Source organism: Eublepharis macularius, chromosome 6 (assembly GCF_028583425.1).
Source record: "Eublepharis macularius isolate TG4126 chromosome 6, MPM_Emac_v1.0, whole genome shotgun sequence".
In the NCBI taxonomy this organism is placed as follows: Eukaryota; Metazoa; Chordata; class Lepidosauria; order Squamata; family Eublepharidae; genus Eublepharis; species Eublepharis macularius.
The window spans coordinates 77038342-77057214 of NC_072795.1; the positions used below are offsets into that span (position 1 = coordinate 77038342).

Sequence of the window (18873 nt, forward strand, 5' to 3'; positions counted from 1 at the left end):
TCTTATAGCTCTGTAGTGTGATTTTTGTTTGTTTGTTCGTTTGTTTGTTTTAGTGCACTAAGTTAATAAAAGCAGTTTAACATTCAGGTCCAATTTTTATTCTTCAGAAAAGAAGACCATTAGGGTGTATAGAAGAATGAGATGACATAAAAAAGATGGAGCTGTTATCCAATTTGTTGGTGGATTAATAGGTTTAAAGGGGGAAGTTGCCAGTTCTCTTTGGTTATTCTTTGCAGAAGAAGAAATAGGACCATAAGAACCATATAGCTCTAGAGGTGAGAACGCCAGGGAAAAAAAACCCCAGTCTTTCTCTTTCCACAATCCAAGATGTAAACAGTGTAGGATAATGGATGTCCAGGATAAAGAGAGAACATCTCTTGTATTTTGACAGACCTTTAAGTAAACTTAAGTCAAGTCAAGTTAGCCTTTATTGGCATATAGAAGCAATTCAAGTTATCCACTTACAGTAAACTTGAAAAGTGAGGAGTTCATTCTCCTGGTTGTGGTCCCATGAACTGTGACAGGGACTAGATTTGTTTCTACTGAAAGCTGCCTGGGCACTTGAGTATTATCAGCTTATGCATTTAATTGTGCTAATAAAGTATTCCAGCAAACATATTTATTACCCTGGGATTTTTTTTCACGTAGCACTTTTGGAGAAATATATAGGAATTTGTGCTTTCAAATACAGTTCTATTTACATTTCTAACAGGAAAGTCTTGTTTATGGTTTATGTTAACTGTGTATACATGTGCTAAACCATTTATAATTCCTTTTTGGTAACTTCATTGCTGATTCCATGAGTGCAATTTAACCTGTTTTTCTTGAGGCACAGGCAATCAAGGAAAAAAACTTTTGCTATTGTTTGTATTTTGTTTTGCTTACCAAATGTAAAACAAAAGGAATGCCTATTTTCTTACTTTGCTCTTGTTCCCTTTTCATTCCTAACAATTCTAAACTGTGTTTATCAGAGTGACTAACATAAAAACCTACTGTGATATCCATTAATGGGTTAGAAAAAAAACCCTACTGTTTTTGGAGAACTTCAATTTTCCTCAGAATACTTATTAGCTTTTATTATAAAATAAGCAGGAACAAAGTAAGAGGAAAATATACTCTAGAAGACAATCATACATCACCTAGAGGGAATGGGCTAAGATGACCTAATAGGCCTTTTTTATCTAATTTCTGTGACTTACCTTTTATAGTCTTGGATAGTGCTAGAGACTGCTCTTCTTACTCAGGCAAAACCCCTATTTACTTCAAAGAGAAAAGCAAATGCAGGATTAATCTTCTCATCACTCACATTGCTAATAGTCTCTTCCTGTGCTTTTTTCCCCCAAGAAAGCTTATTTAATATAATACTGTAATTCTATTTTAAAGCCAACCTTATTTGTTACACAACCAGAAGTGCTTCCAAAATTGTTTATGCCTTCCTCCTGCAAATTATTGCCTATATTTAAACTGAGCATAATTTCTTCACTCACATTTCCTTTTTTGGTAGATATGCCTTTATGTTAGCAACAAAAACTTAATTGCAACGTCAGAGAGAGAGTGCTTGATATTTTAATATAGATTGGTTAGTTTTAATTATGTAAAATAATGCTTTTGCTACTACTTCATATGGATTTTAACAGTTTCACAACACTTGAAGTGAAATGGGCTTGATCCTTAAAAAGCATGATCCTTAAAATTAAATGTAGAGGATAGAAGGAGACAAGAACCCACAAGGGATAAATAAGCATTTGATAGAAGAGGGGGAGATGGAGTAAATACACTATAGTGAATTGTATAGGAAAAATTAGGGCTATGAAGGTTGGAAAGGAGCTTTACTGAAGGTATGGGATCTTAAGAGGAATCAGAAGAAATGCATTTTTGCCGGTGGAAGGATGACGTAGTTCTAGATGTCAGGGATGGCATGGCAAAACTCACAATAGCAAGAAAACAAAAGGTAAATAAAGGAGCCATCTTATTCACAAAATGTTTTTTTCATGTCTCCTAACAATCCAGAAGTCTTAACACTTCCTTCCTTCACATTTGCACTGGAGAATCTGCTTGAAATTCTGGTTATTGTTTCCAATATGCTGGAAGAAAAGTCAGTGTGCCTGTCCTTTTCTACCTAAACAGGGAGATGATACTTTAACAAATCCATTAATGAATTCCTGGTGGGTTTTTCTGGGCCATGGGGCCCAGAAATAGGTCAGTTGGAGAGGTGTTGATTCCCCTGTGCTGTTCTGCTAATTTAAATCACCTGTCCCCTTCTCCTGCTATTGGCTATTCTGTAGTATAAACAACAACTTCTGGGAGAGAACTTACAATGCAATCCTAAGCCGAGTTACTGCATTCTAAGCCCATTGAAATCAATCGGCTTAGACTGGAGTAACTCTTCTTAGGATTGCACTATTAGATTGGGAACATGGCACTGGGGCGGGGGAGAGATCTTCAGTCTCGATCTACTGTAAGCTCTCCATTATAAGCAGTAGTTTCAGAGCAACCTCTTGAAGGAAACAACTATGTTATCTAAGAATCTAAGTATAAACCTACAACAAGACAAACTTTAGACTGTTTCTTTAGCAATAATTTGTTTGCACATTCCTAATTCTGCTTTACTGTGGTCCTTTAGAGTAGCTTGGGACTGTATATCCCAAGGTGGCATCACAGTTTTCTTTTAGCGGCCAAGTCATCTTCATACACTATTGGACTAATTGCTTCAGATATGAGTATCTTGGAATAATTCATGATGTCGACCCATAACAGTTTCCAAACTTGGTTGTACCCCTTCTGGTATATGTTGGTAGAGAATGAAACACTGGAGGGATATTCCTTTTGAAATACTTTGACTAGTTAAGACAAAGCACATCTTCATTGTTACTTATGTAGTCATGGATGTCATTGAAAAGAGGTGTGGTCTGTGATAGGGGTATGCACTTAAATATACCAGAGGTGAAAATAAACTAAATATTATCTGTTCTGGGTTGACTTAGGAATATCTGAAATGCCCCCAAACACTTCCAAATTCCTGGAGTAATGAAAATTTATCTCTCAGAATTCCAGGAATGTTTTGGTCTTGGGGCACCCAAATCCAAGAAGGAAACAGAAGAAATTGGTCCACCAAACAGATGTTTGGTGGTGACTGTCTCCTTTTACATTTTAAAGAGTCATTGTTTTCTGTGGGAAGACCTGGACTCCAAAATCAAAGACATAGCCTCTGTACAATATATATGAAATAATGGTTCAATTATTTTCTATGGGTGATAGACCTAGCAACTATGGCCAGGTCTGCCCAATCAGCTGTTAGTCAGCATCATGTTTTTAATTCAGGTAGAAGCTGATAATATGACTACATCAAATTTTGGTCACTTTTCAAAAATAATTTATGCTGCTATCAGAATCTGGTCAAAAATCCCTCTCTTACTGTACACAGGGACAAGGAGCTTTCAGTAACTCTTCAGCACCAACTTTCATTGTTACAAGTACTAGTGGCTGGGACCATGAGAGAAGGGCTGATTTAAAGGGATTTAGCCAGGACAAGAAGCATTTTTTTTCCTTTCTCTTTTGCATAAGTTTGTAAGATGTCTGCAAAATGAACACAAATACTGCCAGATAAGGGATTCTTAGCTAGCTCAACATATATATGTATGTATATGTATGCAAGAAAATATTTTTAAACAATATTTTAATTTTAAAAGACATCCTGCCAAACCAGTTTCTCCTTAAAATGTTGAAGAGCTACTATCAGAGTTATGCAGAACCTCACTCCCTGGTATTTTGTGGCTGGCTATATTTCCTGTGGAAACCATTTTCTGGTTGTACCCACTATCCTATGTCAGAATTCTAAAGGTGCCCATAGGCTCAAAAAGATTGGGTATCCCTGGGATATACTCGGAAAATCTTATACTGTAAATACTGTAAGCATGTCTGAAAAGAAGGACACGGGGGGCGGGGGGAGCTGTAGAGGTCAACAAATGTATTTATTTGAACATAGTTTGTTGAAAAAGAACCAATACCAAAGATTCTTTTCTACAAGAAGCTTTCTTATACTTCTTGTAGAAAAGAATCTTTGGTATTAGTTCTTTAAGCTTTCTTATACTTTAATTTTTATTCTGATTCTATGATGTCTCATGGATGAAATTGATCAGTACATGTAAAAACACAAGATGTTTTCCTTGAAGGATGATCAAACCTAAAAATACCTAGCTGCATTTGGACTTTTAAAAAAAATGTATAAGGAGATGATGGCTAATCAAAACATAGCTTTCTAGTCATCATCACCTCTACCCCACTCCATATTTTAACTTGGATTGTTTATTAATGTATCACTTACTGTGCATTCATTCAGAGAATTTTTTATCTAACTTAGCAGTGATCCCAAAATGGCTTAAAAACATTTTATAAGAATAAAAGAAGAGCAATTAAAAGTCCTGTTACAGTCTTTGTTGCCGTATTCTTAACAAGTTACCATGGTAGCAATCCTGTACACACTTATCTGGGAGTAAACATCACTGAATAAGGTAGGACTTACTTCTGAATAAATGTGCATATGATTACAATCTAAATTGTATTTATTCCCATTTTACAGATTAGGGAAGAGATGGAGAAAGACTTCATTGAGGCTGTTTAGTTAGTATTGGAATTTTAACTTGGGGTTTTTCCATTCTACTACAACCGTCTACTTCTACCCTCTGTTTTTCCTGTCATAAATTATGAAAGATATTACCTCACATATTGGTTTCTAAAATCAATAAATAAAAAGGACATCAAGAAATTGAAAAGAGATCCGTAAAAACTTAGAAAAATTAGAAAAACACACATTTAATAGTATTTGCTAAAAATATTTGTCCTGCCATTCTTTATCTTCAATGAAGATAATAGTGAAGACTCTGACATCTCCTGTACTGAGGTGGCGCTCACGGGCACCATGGCTCTGTCCTGAATTCTTTTAATGTGATTCCTTTTACTTGATGTTAATGCAAATTGTTCCTTACTTAAAGTAATAAAAGGGAATGAAGACACATTTGAAAATGAAACTTGACTCTAATCCATTCGTCATCTAATACTAGCCTCTTTATCTTTGTTGCTACCTAATCTGGTTAAATGTCCCTGTTGTAGGATTTTAGTGTAAATCCTCTACAGGGAACGGGGTGGGGGTTGCAATTGGATTACTTGCAATAAATGGTTCAGCAGTTTGCTTGTTTCAGCTTAATTTTTTCCTAGTGAACCTGTGAGGAGAATTTACAAATCAGTCTGTTCTGAACAAACTAATCTTTTTAAAAAAAGAAAATAAATTTGCAGGATTTGAGTCCAGTGGTACCTTAAAAAAATTGTTTCCCTTCTTTCTCACTTGACTGATAACTTTCAATGAAACTGAAATTGAAAATTTCACATTTGCATAGTTTACAGTGAGTATAATAATTTATATATCAGGTTCTACTTTTTCTCATATTTTTATAAAATTATTTTGCTGTCATTTCACTATTCGTTTGATGCTCTGTGTTCTGTGTTGACTTGACAATTTATCATGTCTTTCACAATATTTAGTACTAACTTTCTATTCTCTCTCTTTAATGCACTAATAGTGAAATCCTTTATACGATTACTCCAATATAAGACCACTGATTTCAGTTGGCCTAGACTGGAGCTAACTCTGAATAGGCTTTCACTGTAATACTGCAGTCCTAAGTAGTTAACACCATTCTGAGCATAGTGATTTCAGTGGATTTGTAAATCCAGTTAGAATTGCACTACAATTAATACAAGCTGATTTAGACTATCCTCCAGGCCATATGTCAAGATTTTTAATGCAGCTGGCTCTGTCATAAAGGAGGAGAATGTAAATTATTTAGCATTAAAAAGCAATAAGGCTGTAAACACACATACGATGACATAAAAAGGGCGCTAGAGGAAAAGTCTGCAACACCTAGTGGGGTTGAAATTTTAATTGTCAGGCATCCATCTTTTCTTCTTTCAAAGTGTTGCTTTCTATTAACAACAGCAACAAAAAAAAACATTGTCAACATGAATAATAACTAGTTGCTAGATATAGCAGATGCAGGATTGGCTCTAGCTTCTACACCTTGCTAACAGAGATGGGCACAAACCGAAAAAAAACAAACCGTGCGGTTCATGGTTTGTCGCATTTCACGAACCATGAACTTTCACGAACCTACCCTTGTTCACGAACCGGTTAGTTTGGTTCATGAAAATGTCACATCTAGGTCAGCAAATCGTCACTTCTGGGTCAGCAGAAGGTCACTTCCAGGCCAGCAGAAAGCCACTTCTGAGTCAGCAGAAGGTCTGCAGGAAGTCCATCCCCTGTTGCCTAGAAAACTGATTGATTGGTGCCAGGCTCTCTGCAGTGATGAACCAAAAAATGAACCAAACAAACCAGCCTAACGTTCATGGCAGTTTGTCAGAAATGAACTCTGACGAATCGCCGGTTCACGAACCACGAACTGGCCTGGTTCATCATGAACTTTGATTTGTATTTCGGTTCGTGCCCATCTCTACTTGCTAATAATAAAAATTTTGAATTGCTGACAAAGAGGTCTCACTAGTGACCAAATCTGTGTCTCCTGAAATGAACTCTGCAGCACTCATAACTAACTGTGGTTAAGAGCAATGTATCTGCAGTTTGAATTTTCCATCATGGACAGTTATGTATAGGTTTAAGTGATCTTATTTTATCTTACCCCTGGTAACAGTCAGCACCTAGTTGCCTTTAGGCTTCCTTGTTTCATGGTGTTATGGCCTATTATACTACCCTAGGAGAGACATCATGCCTTAAGCTAAGCACAAATATTTGTTCTTAAAAAACCCTATCAATTTCATAAGGGCAATTTTCCCTCATGTGCTGGGTGCAGACTCTGATTTAGGTATCAAAAATCTGGATGTGTCACAAGATTGCTAACAAGAAGTTCAAAAGAGCTTCACTTGCTGGGCAGCGGCTGATCAAGATTTCAGTCCAATGGCACCTTCAAGATTCCCAGGGTATAAGCTTTTGAGATTCAAAACTCTCTTCATCAGACCCTTTTGTCAGATATCTGATGAAGGGAACTTTGAGTTGCAAAAGTTTATACTCTGGAAATCTTGTTAATCTTTAAGGCTCTATGGGACTCGAATCTTGTTTATACTACAGATCAACATGGCCACCCAAGAGTGGTCCTTAACAAAAATGTCATGGTTTACCTTCCAGAAAAATATAATGCAAATCAGAGCATTATGAGAAAAAATAAATTGATTAAAAATGTTTTGATGAGATATCATACTGCATAGGATAATCTGTTGATGTGGGGATTATGTATCTAAACTACTTAAAAGTTGTGTTGAGTAGCTTTGTTAATGCAGCATCTTTCCCACATATCCCTTTTTTCCCTTTTCACAGTCTAACAAAGTCCCAGTTGTGCAGCACCCACACCATGTACATCCTCTTACGCCGCTTATTACATACAGCAATGAACACTTCACACCAGGCAATCCTCCTCCACACTTACCAGCCGATGTAGATCCGAAAACAGGTAGGTTGAAAGGATTATTGCAAAGAGATGTTTGAGAAGGTATTCTAGTTGGATGAGCGGGAAGGAAGCTTCCTAATATACCCTATAGCTAAATCAGCTGGAAAGAATATTTGCTTAGCAACAAGGATAAAAGAATAACATTAGTATTATAGTTGTAACATACTGCATTATTGTAGGGATACTGTGTCCTGTCATGAAGGCCTTAAATTATATTTTAGTGATAACTGCTAAATAACTGCAGAACAGTCCCATTTCTAACATTTGTGATTGCCATGGGCAACTGTATATATTGACTAAAAAAGCAACACTAAATAAAACCTCATAGTATGTAGTGTTATTTTTTACGTAGTAGTATACTAGTAGATACTGTTCTAAAGATCAGTTCCTAGTTGTGATATTTTGGCTGACTGTGTTAATAATTAAATACTTTTAAAGCATTTTGAAAAAATATTCTTGGGTGGAAAAATGATGCTTCCATTGTAGGGCCAACAGTACAAACTAAGATTGTTAACTTTTTCTGTCTTGGTTTGAAATGAAGATTATATTGGGTTTTTAGAGTTTGATCTTCTCAATTTCAGGGGCATTTCTTGATGCTTGTCTTTAGATTATTGATGAATAAGCATTTTCCTTATACATTCTATGTCTTATTCTGAACAAATGAGTCCACCCCAATGTATTGGATGTTTGAGTCCACTGTACCTTAGGTATTAATAATTCTTTTTCTTTTTTACTTTAAAAAGTTAAGTAAAATCTATGTACAGTTCAAAGTGCTCAAGAGAAATTCATTGGCTTATCTGGGTTATTCCAGATTTGTATGCCCTTCATACTGCAGTCAATTAATAGTCATGATTTTTGATCCCATGTTAAGTGATCTTTAACATCCACCTTATTGTCCCTTTACATCAGGATGCTGTCTTGTAATTTTTATATCAGGATGCTGTCTTGTAATTTTTAATGAGTCTATTACATACTAGAAACTTTTGTTCCAGTCTAAAGCATGCACACAAAGCACTGTAAACCATTCTTAGATTTATTGGTGTTAAAGACCAGACTTGTTTTATTTTGCTAACTTCCAAAATATATCTCTTGTTAGCTTGTTGCCCAGGAGAATGAAATAATGTCAGTCTTTGTTCTTCAGACTGCACAGAGTCCTCAGAGGACATTTTTTGTTAGTCCAAATCCCTGTAAATTAATTAAAAAGTAAATTTGAAACCATGAATGCATGCTAGTGCTTGTCAAAGAATTGCCCTAGTTGAGATTAACATATGTAGATAATGTATCCAGTCCATGAATGAATGAACTGGCACATTATTATTTTTTTTCAAATGCCGCAATTGAACTTCCTCTAGATTGTATTTAATGCTAACTTTGCATAGATTTGAAAGAACCTCATCCAGCAGTCTTTGGTTATTGCAAGTGCATGGCAGCGCAGTCTAACAGCCATTTAAATAATGGCAGTACAGGGAATAGTTTTAAAATGGTTATCGTAAAACATATGATTAGCGTCTGTAGACTGTTTACTTTTCTTCTGTGAACATTCTTTCAAGTGTGCAAACAGCTCACTGTATGGTTAAAGCCCAGTTAATCTGTTTGGTTTTTGTAATGGAGAAAAAGCTGTGTCTGCCTGAAAATGTCACACAGGGAGATTTAATTTAGAGATTAAAAGCTCTCTGAGTGACTAAAAAAAATAGTTTTTCAGCTGTGAATACAGACCCTCTTCATTTTAATGCTCCTTAATTCTACTTTTGCTATATTGTTAGGAGTTTGGTTCTCTGGAGGACCCAACCCTGTAATACTCACTTGAGGAAGTTCAAGGGCATAAATATTCAAGTTATAATCTGTAAACTGGAATCATATGAAGTCCCAGAGACTTTATTGAAACAAATCCAAATGAAATGTTTCAAAGATTGTTTCCTTCATTTTTCCGGTCTGAAAATGCAGGGTGCTCTTCTCCCAAAAGGCAGTAGAGGTCCATAGTAAATATCAAAATAACATTCATTGTGTTCCATGTTAATAGTTTAACAATGATCAGTTATTTCACGTTTAATAATATGTATTTTATTACATTTATATCCTACTTTTCTTCCATCATGGAACTCAAGTTGGCCTATATGATGTAGTCGTTAGAGTTTCAGACTAAGTTGTAAAGTAGGATTGCCAGCCCCCCTTACCTTGATTGTGGGGGATACAGGGGACAGCGGACAGCCGGCAGGCCCAATCTGAGCTTCTTTCACAAACCCTCCAGAGGGCTTCTGGTGATATCACTTCTTGTGTAAAACTGGAAGTGACAGTATCTCTTTGGGGCCGTGTCAGAAGTGGTATTATCAGGGTCTCCAGAGTACGAGCACACCATTTTGCTGCATACCTTGGGTCTCCCAGTCTGCCTCCTCACTTCTTCCTCCCTACTGGCCAGGTGAGCGGTACTGGAATGTGAAAGATGGGGGCTAGCATCCCTGATTTAAAGACCCAGTTTCAAATCTGCCGTGGAAGTTTGCTGGCTAACGTTTGGCCCAACCTACAGTTGTACAGTTTCAGCCTAATCTACAGTTGTTGTGAAGATAAACTAGAGGAGAGGAGAACAATGTAAGCAGCTTTGGGTTCCCACTGAGAAGAAAGGTGGGGTATAAATGAATGAATGAACCAATGAACAAGTAAATAAATATTCTCATTGTGCAGCATTGTGCCAGTGATACTCTCAGTCTAACCTACCTCACAGAATTGTTGTGAAGATAAAATGGAAGATGTAAGACTGGTGTTGTAATCTGCTTTGACTCCATTGTGAAGGAAAGCTGTGTATAAATATTGAAACAAACAAATAAATATAATACATAGGTCTCCCTGAAGGGGAGGTATTGATCAGAACAATACCTGCTTATCTTGAACAAGGTTGCTGTGTTATGCACCTTTCAACCGTAAATATTCATGATATCCTAAATTCATAAAATCAAGAACTATCAAATATTTCAAACATTTTTAAAAAGATATTATATAAAATAATTAAATTCCCAACCAAACTGGTTCCAAACAGTAGTACTATTGCTCAATAAATCAAGAAGACATATTTAAGACAGTAGTATCTGTTTAAGTGTACACTAAAAAAATTATGAAATTTGAATATGACAAATAGGTATTGGAAAATGCATGTACAGTCATCAGAGAGTATGGACACACCACATGGAGCATATGCTCAGTATCTGCCCCAGATTTGTTGCTATGCAATATGTAAAACAATGACATCAAAGACTAAGAGGTATCAGTTTTCACTATTTTCACATGTGTAATCTTCTGACCCACCGCCTTGCCGATGTGGGGATTCGTGGAACAGCCCTGCAATGGCTGAACTCCTTCCTTTGCAATTGGGGACAGAGAGTGGCACTTGGGGAACAGATGTCCACTCGCCATTCTTTGGTATGCGGCGTCCCTCAGGGGGCGATTCTTTCCCCGATGCTATTTAACATCTATATGCACCCCCTCACCCGGTTAGCCCGCAGCTTTGGGCTGGGTTGTCACCAGTTTGTGGATGACACTCAGCTCTATCTGCTGATGGACGGCCAGTCTGATCTCATGCTGGATTCCTTGGCCAAGGGTCTTGAGGCTGTGACGGTATGGTTACATCAGAGTCACCTGAAATTGAATCCCCTGAAGACGGAGATTCTGTGTCTGGGTCGTGGGGCAATCAAGCTGGGGACACAGCTCCCAGCCCTCAACTAAGTACAATTGAAACATTTGCCAACGGTGAGGAGCCTGGGTGTGACCTTGGATGCCACTATTTCAATGGAGGCCCAGGTCACGACCATTGCCAGGTCTGCCTTTTTTCATCTTCGACAGACCAGGCAACTGGCGCCCTATCTTTCGCCCCGGGACCTGGCCACAGTAACCCATGCAATGGTCACCTCCAGGCTAGACTGCTGTAATTCACTCTACGCTGGGCTGACCTTGGGCCTGACCCGGAAGTTACAGCTGGTCCAGAATGCAGTGGTACACGTCCTTACCAGAATGCCAGTCCAAGCGCACATTCATCCTGTGCTGTGCCAGCTGCGCTGGCTCCCAGTGGAGTCCCGGATCCAGTTCAAGGTGTTAACCTTGGTGCTTAAAGCCCTTCATGGACTGGGACCTGCATACTTGCGGGACCACCTCTTCCACTACATCCCCTGCAGGGTGTTGCGCTCTGCAGACAAGCAACTCCTGGTGGTCCCCAGCCCAAAGGACATCCATCTGCCCTCAACCAGGGCCAGGACTTTTTCTACTGGGCCTTTGGCTGAGTGCCAGCGGGTGTCCTCCTTCTTCCATCTAAGACCGCCACTTTTTCTGGGGCTGCCCTCAGCCATCTGCTATGCCTGTATACGGACTCCCAATATTTGTTTAAACAGCCTGCTCCTGGACTATTTTAATGACTTTTAAAAAATTATTATTGCTTTTATGGTTTTGTGACTTTTAATGTATTTGTTTAATGTTGTTAGCCGCCCTGAGCCCATCTGTGGGGAGGGCTGGGTATAAATCAAATCAAATAAATAAATAAATTCTCTCACAATCATCATTTTACTCTGGTATAATATGTAGTCTTGATTAAGTGATGGACTACAGAATTACACTCACTCTCCCCCAGCCCCTTCACTATCATATACAGATTCATCCTTCCCCTAATTTTCTTTGCTTTTATGTGGTCAATGATAAACTGATGTCCCATAATAACTAGTATTTCAATTCACTTAGCATTACCCATAGTTAAATTAGATGCCAATATAACCTTAACCATTTTTCAGGTAAAGGGCAAGAGAAATTATTGTACCCTCTAATATGTCACTCCTAAGTGCATTTTAGACGGAGAGCATTGCGTCTGCCCAGATCTTTGTCTCAGATCTTTGTCTTTTCTTAATTTAGGAAAGTAGATAATAATAATACTCCATATGAATTAAAAGAGTCACTACCTCTCCCTTGAAACTCTTTGTTCTGTTTCACACCATCTCAGGATTCTATTTTTGCATAAATAAAGATTTTAAAGTTTTGTGTGTAAACAAAAATGAAAAAAAAGTAAATGGAGAAAATCTGTTTTATATAAACTTAAAATAGGAACCTTCCAGAAATAGGGTAACATTCAGCCGTACAATGGTTTATTTTAAAAAGTACTTTTCAGTGACCCAAAGGTGGCCACACAAGGAGACAACATATATGATGGTACAAAATGAAAGCAGGGTGGGAGCCTCCATCCTTTTAAGGATTTGAGAGAACAAAGTCCTGGATGGTCTGTGGCTCTGGGGAAGAAAACAGATCAAATGTCCTACTTTTGTAGCAGAGTCTCATTTGCTTACTGTACTAAGTAGGCTGTTCTGGGGAGGGCAGGTGAAGTCAGTAGGCCATATCTTGAGAATAGGAAGTACAGTTATAAAAGGCAGAAAGTGTTACTCATGGTGTAGAGATTTGTATGACTTTCCTGCCTCCTTTTCTTTTCCCCCCTCTTTTTCTGTCCTGACCCGTTTTTTTATGATGCTTCCTTTTCCTCTTCCCTAGGAATTCCACGGCCTCCGCACCCTCCAGATATATCTCCTTATTATCCGCTATCACCAGGCACTGTAGGGCAAATCCCCCATCCGCTAGGATGGTTAGTACCACAGTAAGGAGTTCCATTTTTTTAATTTCCTTTTTTATTTTTCATTTTTGTATATGCATGCATATGAAGTGTGAGCCACACTTTTTTCTTTTGTCTGAAATATGTATATTGAGATGAGCATGAAGGACAGTTGCCAGTTTATGATGTAGCCAAATCAATAATTTAAGATTTAATGAACAAACAGTGAAAACCTAAGCAGTGTTACTCCAATCTAGGCCCATTGATTTCAACTCTGCTTAGGATTTCACTGAAAGTGGTGATTGTCAGGTATGTATGGAATAAGTAGGCATCATTTAATTTGTCCAAACTCCTGATAACCTGTGGCCCATCAATTTCAAACATTAATGAAAAAAGTGGTGAATCTTAGTGGAGGGAAAGCTGAAGGATAACATTTGTTGCACTGCTGTTACAATATAATTTGCATGCTCCTGTTATAATTTCTTGTCTCCAGTGTTTGGGATAATGTTTTCAAAATCTTTTATAAGCTGAAACATGATTCAAAATACTGAGAATGAATTAAATAAGGACCTTATTTTAAAACACCCCCAAACAGGTGGATGAATAGAGAGTTTTAATTTTTAGGCAGTACCTTTTGCTTTTTTACAATTATATAATGATAAATAGTCTTTTTAAAACCATATTTGGCCTCAGGGTTGCCAGCTCTGTGTGGTGAAATTCCTGGAGATTTGGGGGGTAGAACCTGGGGAGAGTCGGCTTGGAGGAGGGGAGGAACCTCAGCAGGGTATAACGCCATAGAGTCCACCCTCCAAAGCAGCCGTTTCCTCCAGGAGACCTGATATCTGGCAATCCATTGTAATTCTGGAAGATCTCCAGGCCCCACCTGGAGGATAGCAACACTAGCTGGCCTTGAATCAATGTAAGTTATTTAAGTGACCATGTAAAAACGTTTTTTGCATTGTTCAAAAAGATAGTAAAGACAATTTCTATTTAGATATGTTTTCATACCTCTGGATAGGACTCACTGGATGCTGGAGGAGCATTTATCTGTGATGCCCACTTACCTCCTTGTCATTGGATATGTCATAGTATTATTGGCCTTATAATTTGAGGTTCAAATGATCTCTTGACAGGCCTTCAGTGTGGCAGCTTCAATGATTGTCCCCAACATTTATTGATTTGGAAATTAGGGGAAACTGTTTACTCTGGAGAAAAGTGCTGTTCAGGTCATGCCTATGTTATACTATACACAACTTCAGTAAATCTACAAAATTGGAATCTGTCACCTTTTTTTAACCAGCTCTTCTTTATGCAGTTGTTTGCCTTTGCAGGTAGTACACTGATGAAGCCTTCTTCCTGACCCTGTAGTTCATTATTTATTTTGTAGAGGAACAGTGTGGTCCCCAAGGAGTAAAGCCCTACAGTTGTAGAAAGAAAATGCTATTTATGCTACAAAATGTTCACACTTTGAAGGGAGCAGAATAATAAGTGGAAACTGCCGTCAGTACCCTCATACAGGCAGACCTCTTCATGAGAGTCAGCCAATCAAATGGGAAGACACTTTTATTCAGTTTTTTTAATGCCTTGGTATTTGATTGGCTGCTTCCATGTTCCTATGTACATATTGGTGGATTCTGCAGAATTCAGAAATAGATGATTATATATTTCAGAAACATTTTAAATTCATAGCTATCTACTTCACCTTCTGCTATAGCTACTTACACATGTTTACTGAATTTTTTAATTCAACTGAGGTATATGTCAAAGAGCATAAATCCAATTCCTTTCAAAGATAAAACCACACAATGGATATTTTTCTTTATTTCATTTATTGTTGTTGTAATTAATCTGCATTAAACATGGAATCCACTGATAGTAAGATTGATTTGATTATGTTTAGCAGAGTATTCTTTTTAAAGCCTAATAAAATATTACCTATATAGTTGGTATGTTTGAAAGACAAGTGAAAAGGACTAGCCAACATAGACAAACCTCAATCAAAAAAAGTTACATAGCTTTCATGAGGATGCTGTTTTGCATGTTGCTGTATTTTTTAATTATTGTAATGAGGTATGACTGTCTATTGGTTACCCACAATACTTCTTGGGGACTCTCCCCCGGTAACTCTTGTCAACACTTGTTAATCTGACAAAAGGCTACAAATTAAGCTCTGTTAATTTAATGTTTTCTCACCGAGATCTAAATACTGAAAGAGGCCCAAAGCGCAACTGAAGTCCTTTGATTCACTGTACTTTATTTTGGTATAAATTTACATTCATTATTGTTTTCCTTTGGATGTGTAGCCCTCAATTAGTGTGATGGCTCCATTAAAGCAAGCAAGACTTCGCCTTTAATTATTACAACAAAACACCTAGTTTCAGCTTGGGGAGAGGGTCTCTATTGACATAAGCAGAGGTTATAAAATTTAATTAGCCATTCGTATCAGATTTATGGCATTCAAATTGTTCTATGTTTCTTTCCTTTGATCCATGCTGTACAATCCCCAAGATTTTTGTTCTGATCAAATGAGAATACAGCTTACTGTGCAGAGAGAAGTATTTAAAAATGCAAAAAATGCATTTGGTTTTGTTTTTACTCATTTCCTCTCCTGTCTTTCTAGGCAAGGTCAGCCAGTCTATCCAATTACAACAGGGGGGTTTCGGCATCCCTACCCAACAGCTCTTACTGTCAACGCTTCCATGTCAAGGTGAGTTCCAAGTATTTAGGTCCAGAATATGAGGCATCTGCTCATTCTCGTTATCATTCTCTGTAGAACAGGAAGTTCAGCTAGAAACATACTTTATTTTTGCAGGGGTATTCCATTTAGATTTGGGGGGGGGGAACCTCTCCTCGACCATCACACCAAGTTACCAACCCTTATGTAAACTAAAGAAAATATTAAAGCTGAGAGCATGGAGATTGCCTTTAATATAAATTGCTAGCTTACTAACAGCAAGGAAAACATACACAATAAACATGATGCTGCGAAACCAGAAGACTATATATTATGCCCCCTCTGCAGTTCTCATTTAAAGCAGAGTTCTCTTTAACAAAATGAAAGCGTATATATTACTATACAGTCAGACTTGGAAGAAAAACTACTGCCTTTTCTCCTCATTCCCAAGATCAGAACATTTTTAGTTGACACGAAAAGATCTACCTGATCCTCTAAAGGTTTCAAAGTATATATTTCTCTTCCTACCCCAACCTCCAATTAATTCCAGCTAATTTTCCAAGGGCTGGTAGTTTTATTTACAAACTGCTTGGCAGCACTATATTTAAGTAATCACTAATTGCTCCTAATGATAGTTTTATTCTCTGTTCATCTGATTTTCAGTCTAGTTAATTAAATCGGTGGAGGTTTAGACTTTCCTGATGGGCTGAAACAGCTAATCCATTTTGATGATGGCACATAATCACATTAGCATGTATTATATAGCAAGGTTCCACATCCCTCTCATTTCTCCCTCTCTGTCCCTTTCTAGTCCTTGGCAGTTACAACATGAAAGTATGTGAAGCAAAAAAGGAAATTTCTTGTCTAACAGAAACCAGTACTGAAGTTGAAAAAAAAAGAAACCAACTCTACACACACACAAGAATAATTAATACCCTGGAATTCCCCACATTAAACCATAACCTTCTCCTAGTGTTATACAGAGGTGGAAGAGATAGGCAGGGAAAGAGGAGCTGCCTTATCTTAATTATCATTAATAAGGCTATTCTATTCATTCGTTTGGGTTTTTTGGAATGGGGGAGGAGTGCAGAGAGAAACAACGGGGATATGAGTTATTTTCCTCAGGTATCTAGTTTAAAAGGGTATACAGCAAATTAAATACATTATTGTGATAACAGGAAGACAGAAGTACAAGTCTATTATACTTATAGCAGTTATAGGAATTGTATGCTCCTTGCCCTGTTCCAGCACATCCTTTGATATTCATTCTATTCAGCAGCAGGGCCAGGACTTCTCAGAATTAAGTGATGGGTCATTATACTTTAAACACCATGGAGAAGCCTAGATTGGCAATTAAACAGCACTTGCTGACACTCGCTTGTGCCACTCTGTGACCCCCTTTAGATTGAGATGTTGGAGCTCGGGGCCCTCAGCCTGCTAAATTGGTAGCAGGCACTTCTCCTGACGAGGGCTGGCTCTGAAATCTGCCGGCTTCAAAGGGAGCAAAATCATGTATAAACCATAATGTGGGTGCACCGTGGCTCAAAAAAAAAAGGCAGGGAATAGATGAAATGTTACAAGTGCAAGGGGGAAATGAGAGAATAATGACAAATCTAATGCAACTCAAAGCAGAAATGTTGCACGAAAAAATGCATCCCACTGCTTGTGCATAAAATCAAGGCAGGCAGCTGACAACCAGTTAACAGAAACATGTCAACAGTGAAGTAAAGTGAGAGTGAGTAAGAGAGAAGCCCCTGAGACAGCCAGGAACAAAAAATTAGTTGTCCTTAACAAGTTACGGCTCATCATTATATTCTGGCTTGGAGCCATAAAAGCAGACAGGGGTATATAATGAGCTGCTTAGAATTTTTAGGGTATTTATTGCAATTCATAGAATACTTGTCTACGAAAGGAATTTCTTAGTCAGAGCAGGGTTGGGGGAATCCTTTATAAAACAAAGCATCTGTAGAAATACACACAGAGAATCAGGCATGTAGCATTTAAAGAAATTCTGGACATGTATTGAAAGCATGTCCCTCTCCTTGCCATGCCTACAGAATACATTTGGCAAACAAATATGTGTTCGTACAAATAAATTAAACGTTTTTGCAGATATACATTCTGTTATGGTTGAGTATTCCTGATATATAATGACACAATATGCATTATACTATTGTCCTCAAATGTTTAGCCTTGCCCCTCTTTAACATGCAGAAGTGCAGGGTATGTGGCTTTTATGATCATGGCATGTTTTGTTGAATAATATAAGAGGGATGATTAATATTTAATATATGTTTAACTATGTGCCTTCCTACCTGAATGTAAATATTACTACACTCTTATGCACTCTTCCTTCAAGGCCCAATGCATCTTTTAAAAACTGTCTTTGGGTTCAGCCCATTTTGACATCTCAGTGCTGTTGATACCATTATGCCCACTCAATTATGCCTTGCCATACTCCAAAAGCTCAGCAAACTTAATAACATTTTTAAAAACAGCTGAATATAAACTAATCTGTTCGTTGTATCAAAAACAAATAAGAGTCGTGTAAGCACGTGTTAAAAGTCTAACACATTTGATCTTTTGTAAGGAAGAGTACACCCTCAAAAAATGAAAACCAAGTATTATTTACCTTAGAACGCAGGAACATAAACAGAGCCTTGCTGAATCAGACCAGTGGTCCATATATGCCTACATCCTATCTCACACAGTGGACAACCAGTTACTATGGAGGGACAACGACAGAGCATAGAGGCCTCCTGGAACTGATATTCAGAGGTTTACTACCTCTGAATGTGGAAGTTACCTTTAGTCACCATGGCTAGTAGCCACTGGTAGACCTATCCTTCATGAATCTTTCTAGTTCCTTTTTAAAGTTATCTGTACCTGTGGCCATCACTACATCCTCTGGCTGTGAATTCCACAATCACTCATTATGTAATGAAATATTTTCCTTTTTGTCCTGAATCTATTTCCCGTCAGCTTCATCGGATGCCCTTCCATCTGTTATGCTTTGGCTATGCCTTTATTTTACTCTTCCCTCAACTTGCAGGCATTTTGCTGAAACTGAATTTCAGCTAAAATTGTATAACTCGATTTTATTTCTTCTCTTTAATTTG

General features: G+C 37.7%; 1 protein-coding gene across 22 annotated transcripts in view; it reads left to right on the plus strand.

Annotated features, from left to right (window-relative positions):
- TCF7L2 (transcription factor 7 like 2) overlaps positions 1 to 18873 on the plus strand; it is a 271006-nt gene that overhangs the window by 228319 nt on the left and 23814 nt on the right. For all 22 annotated transcript variants that reach the window (XM_054982191.1, XM_054982193.1, XM_054982199.1 and 19 more), the window contains exons 5-7: positions 7382 to 7514; positions 13023 to 13125; positions 15701 to 15787. In XM_054982191.1, coding sequence (XP_054838166.1) covers positions 7382 to 7514; positions 13023 to 13125; positions 15701 to 15787 — 323 coding nt within the window. The remainder of the gene's footprint in view (positions 1 to 7381; positions 7515 to 13022; positions 13126 to 15700; positions 15788 to 18873) is intronic.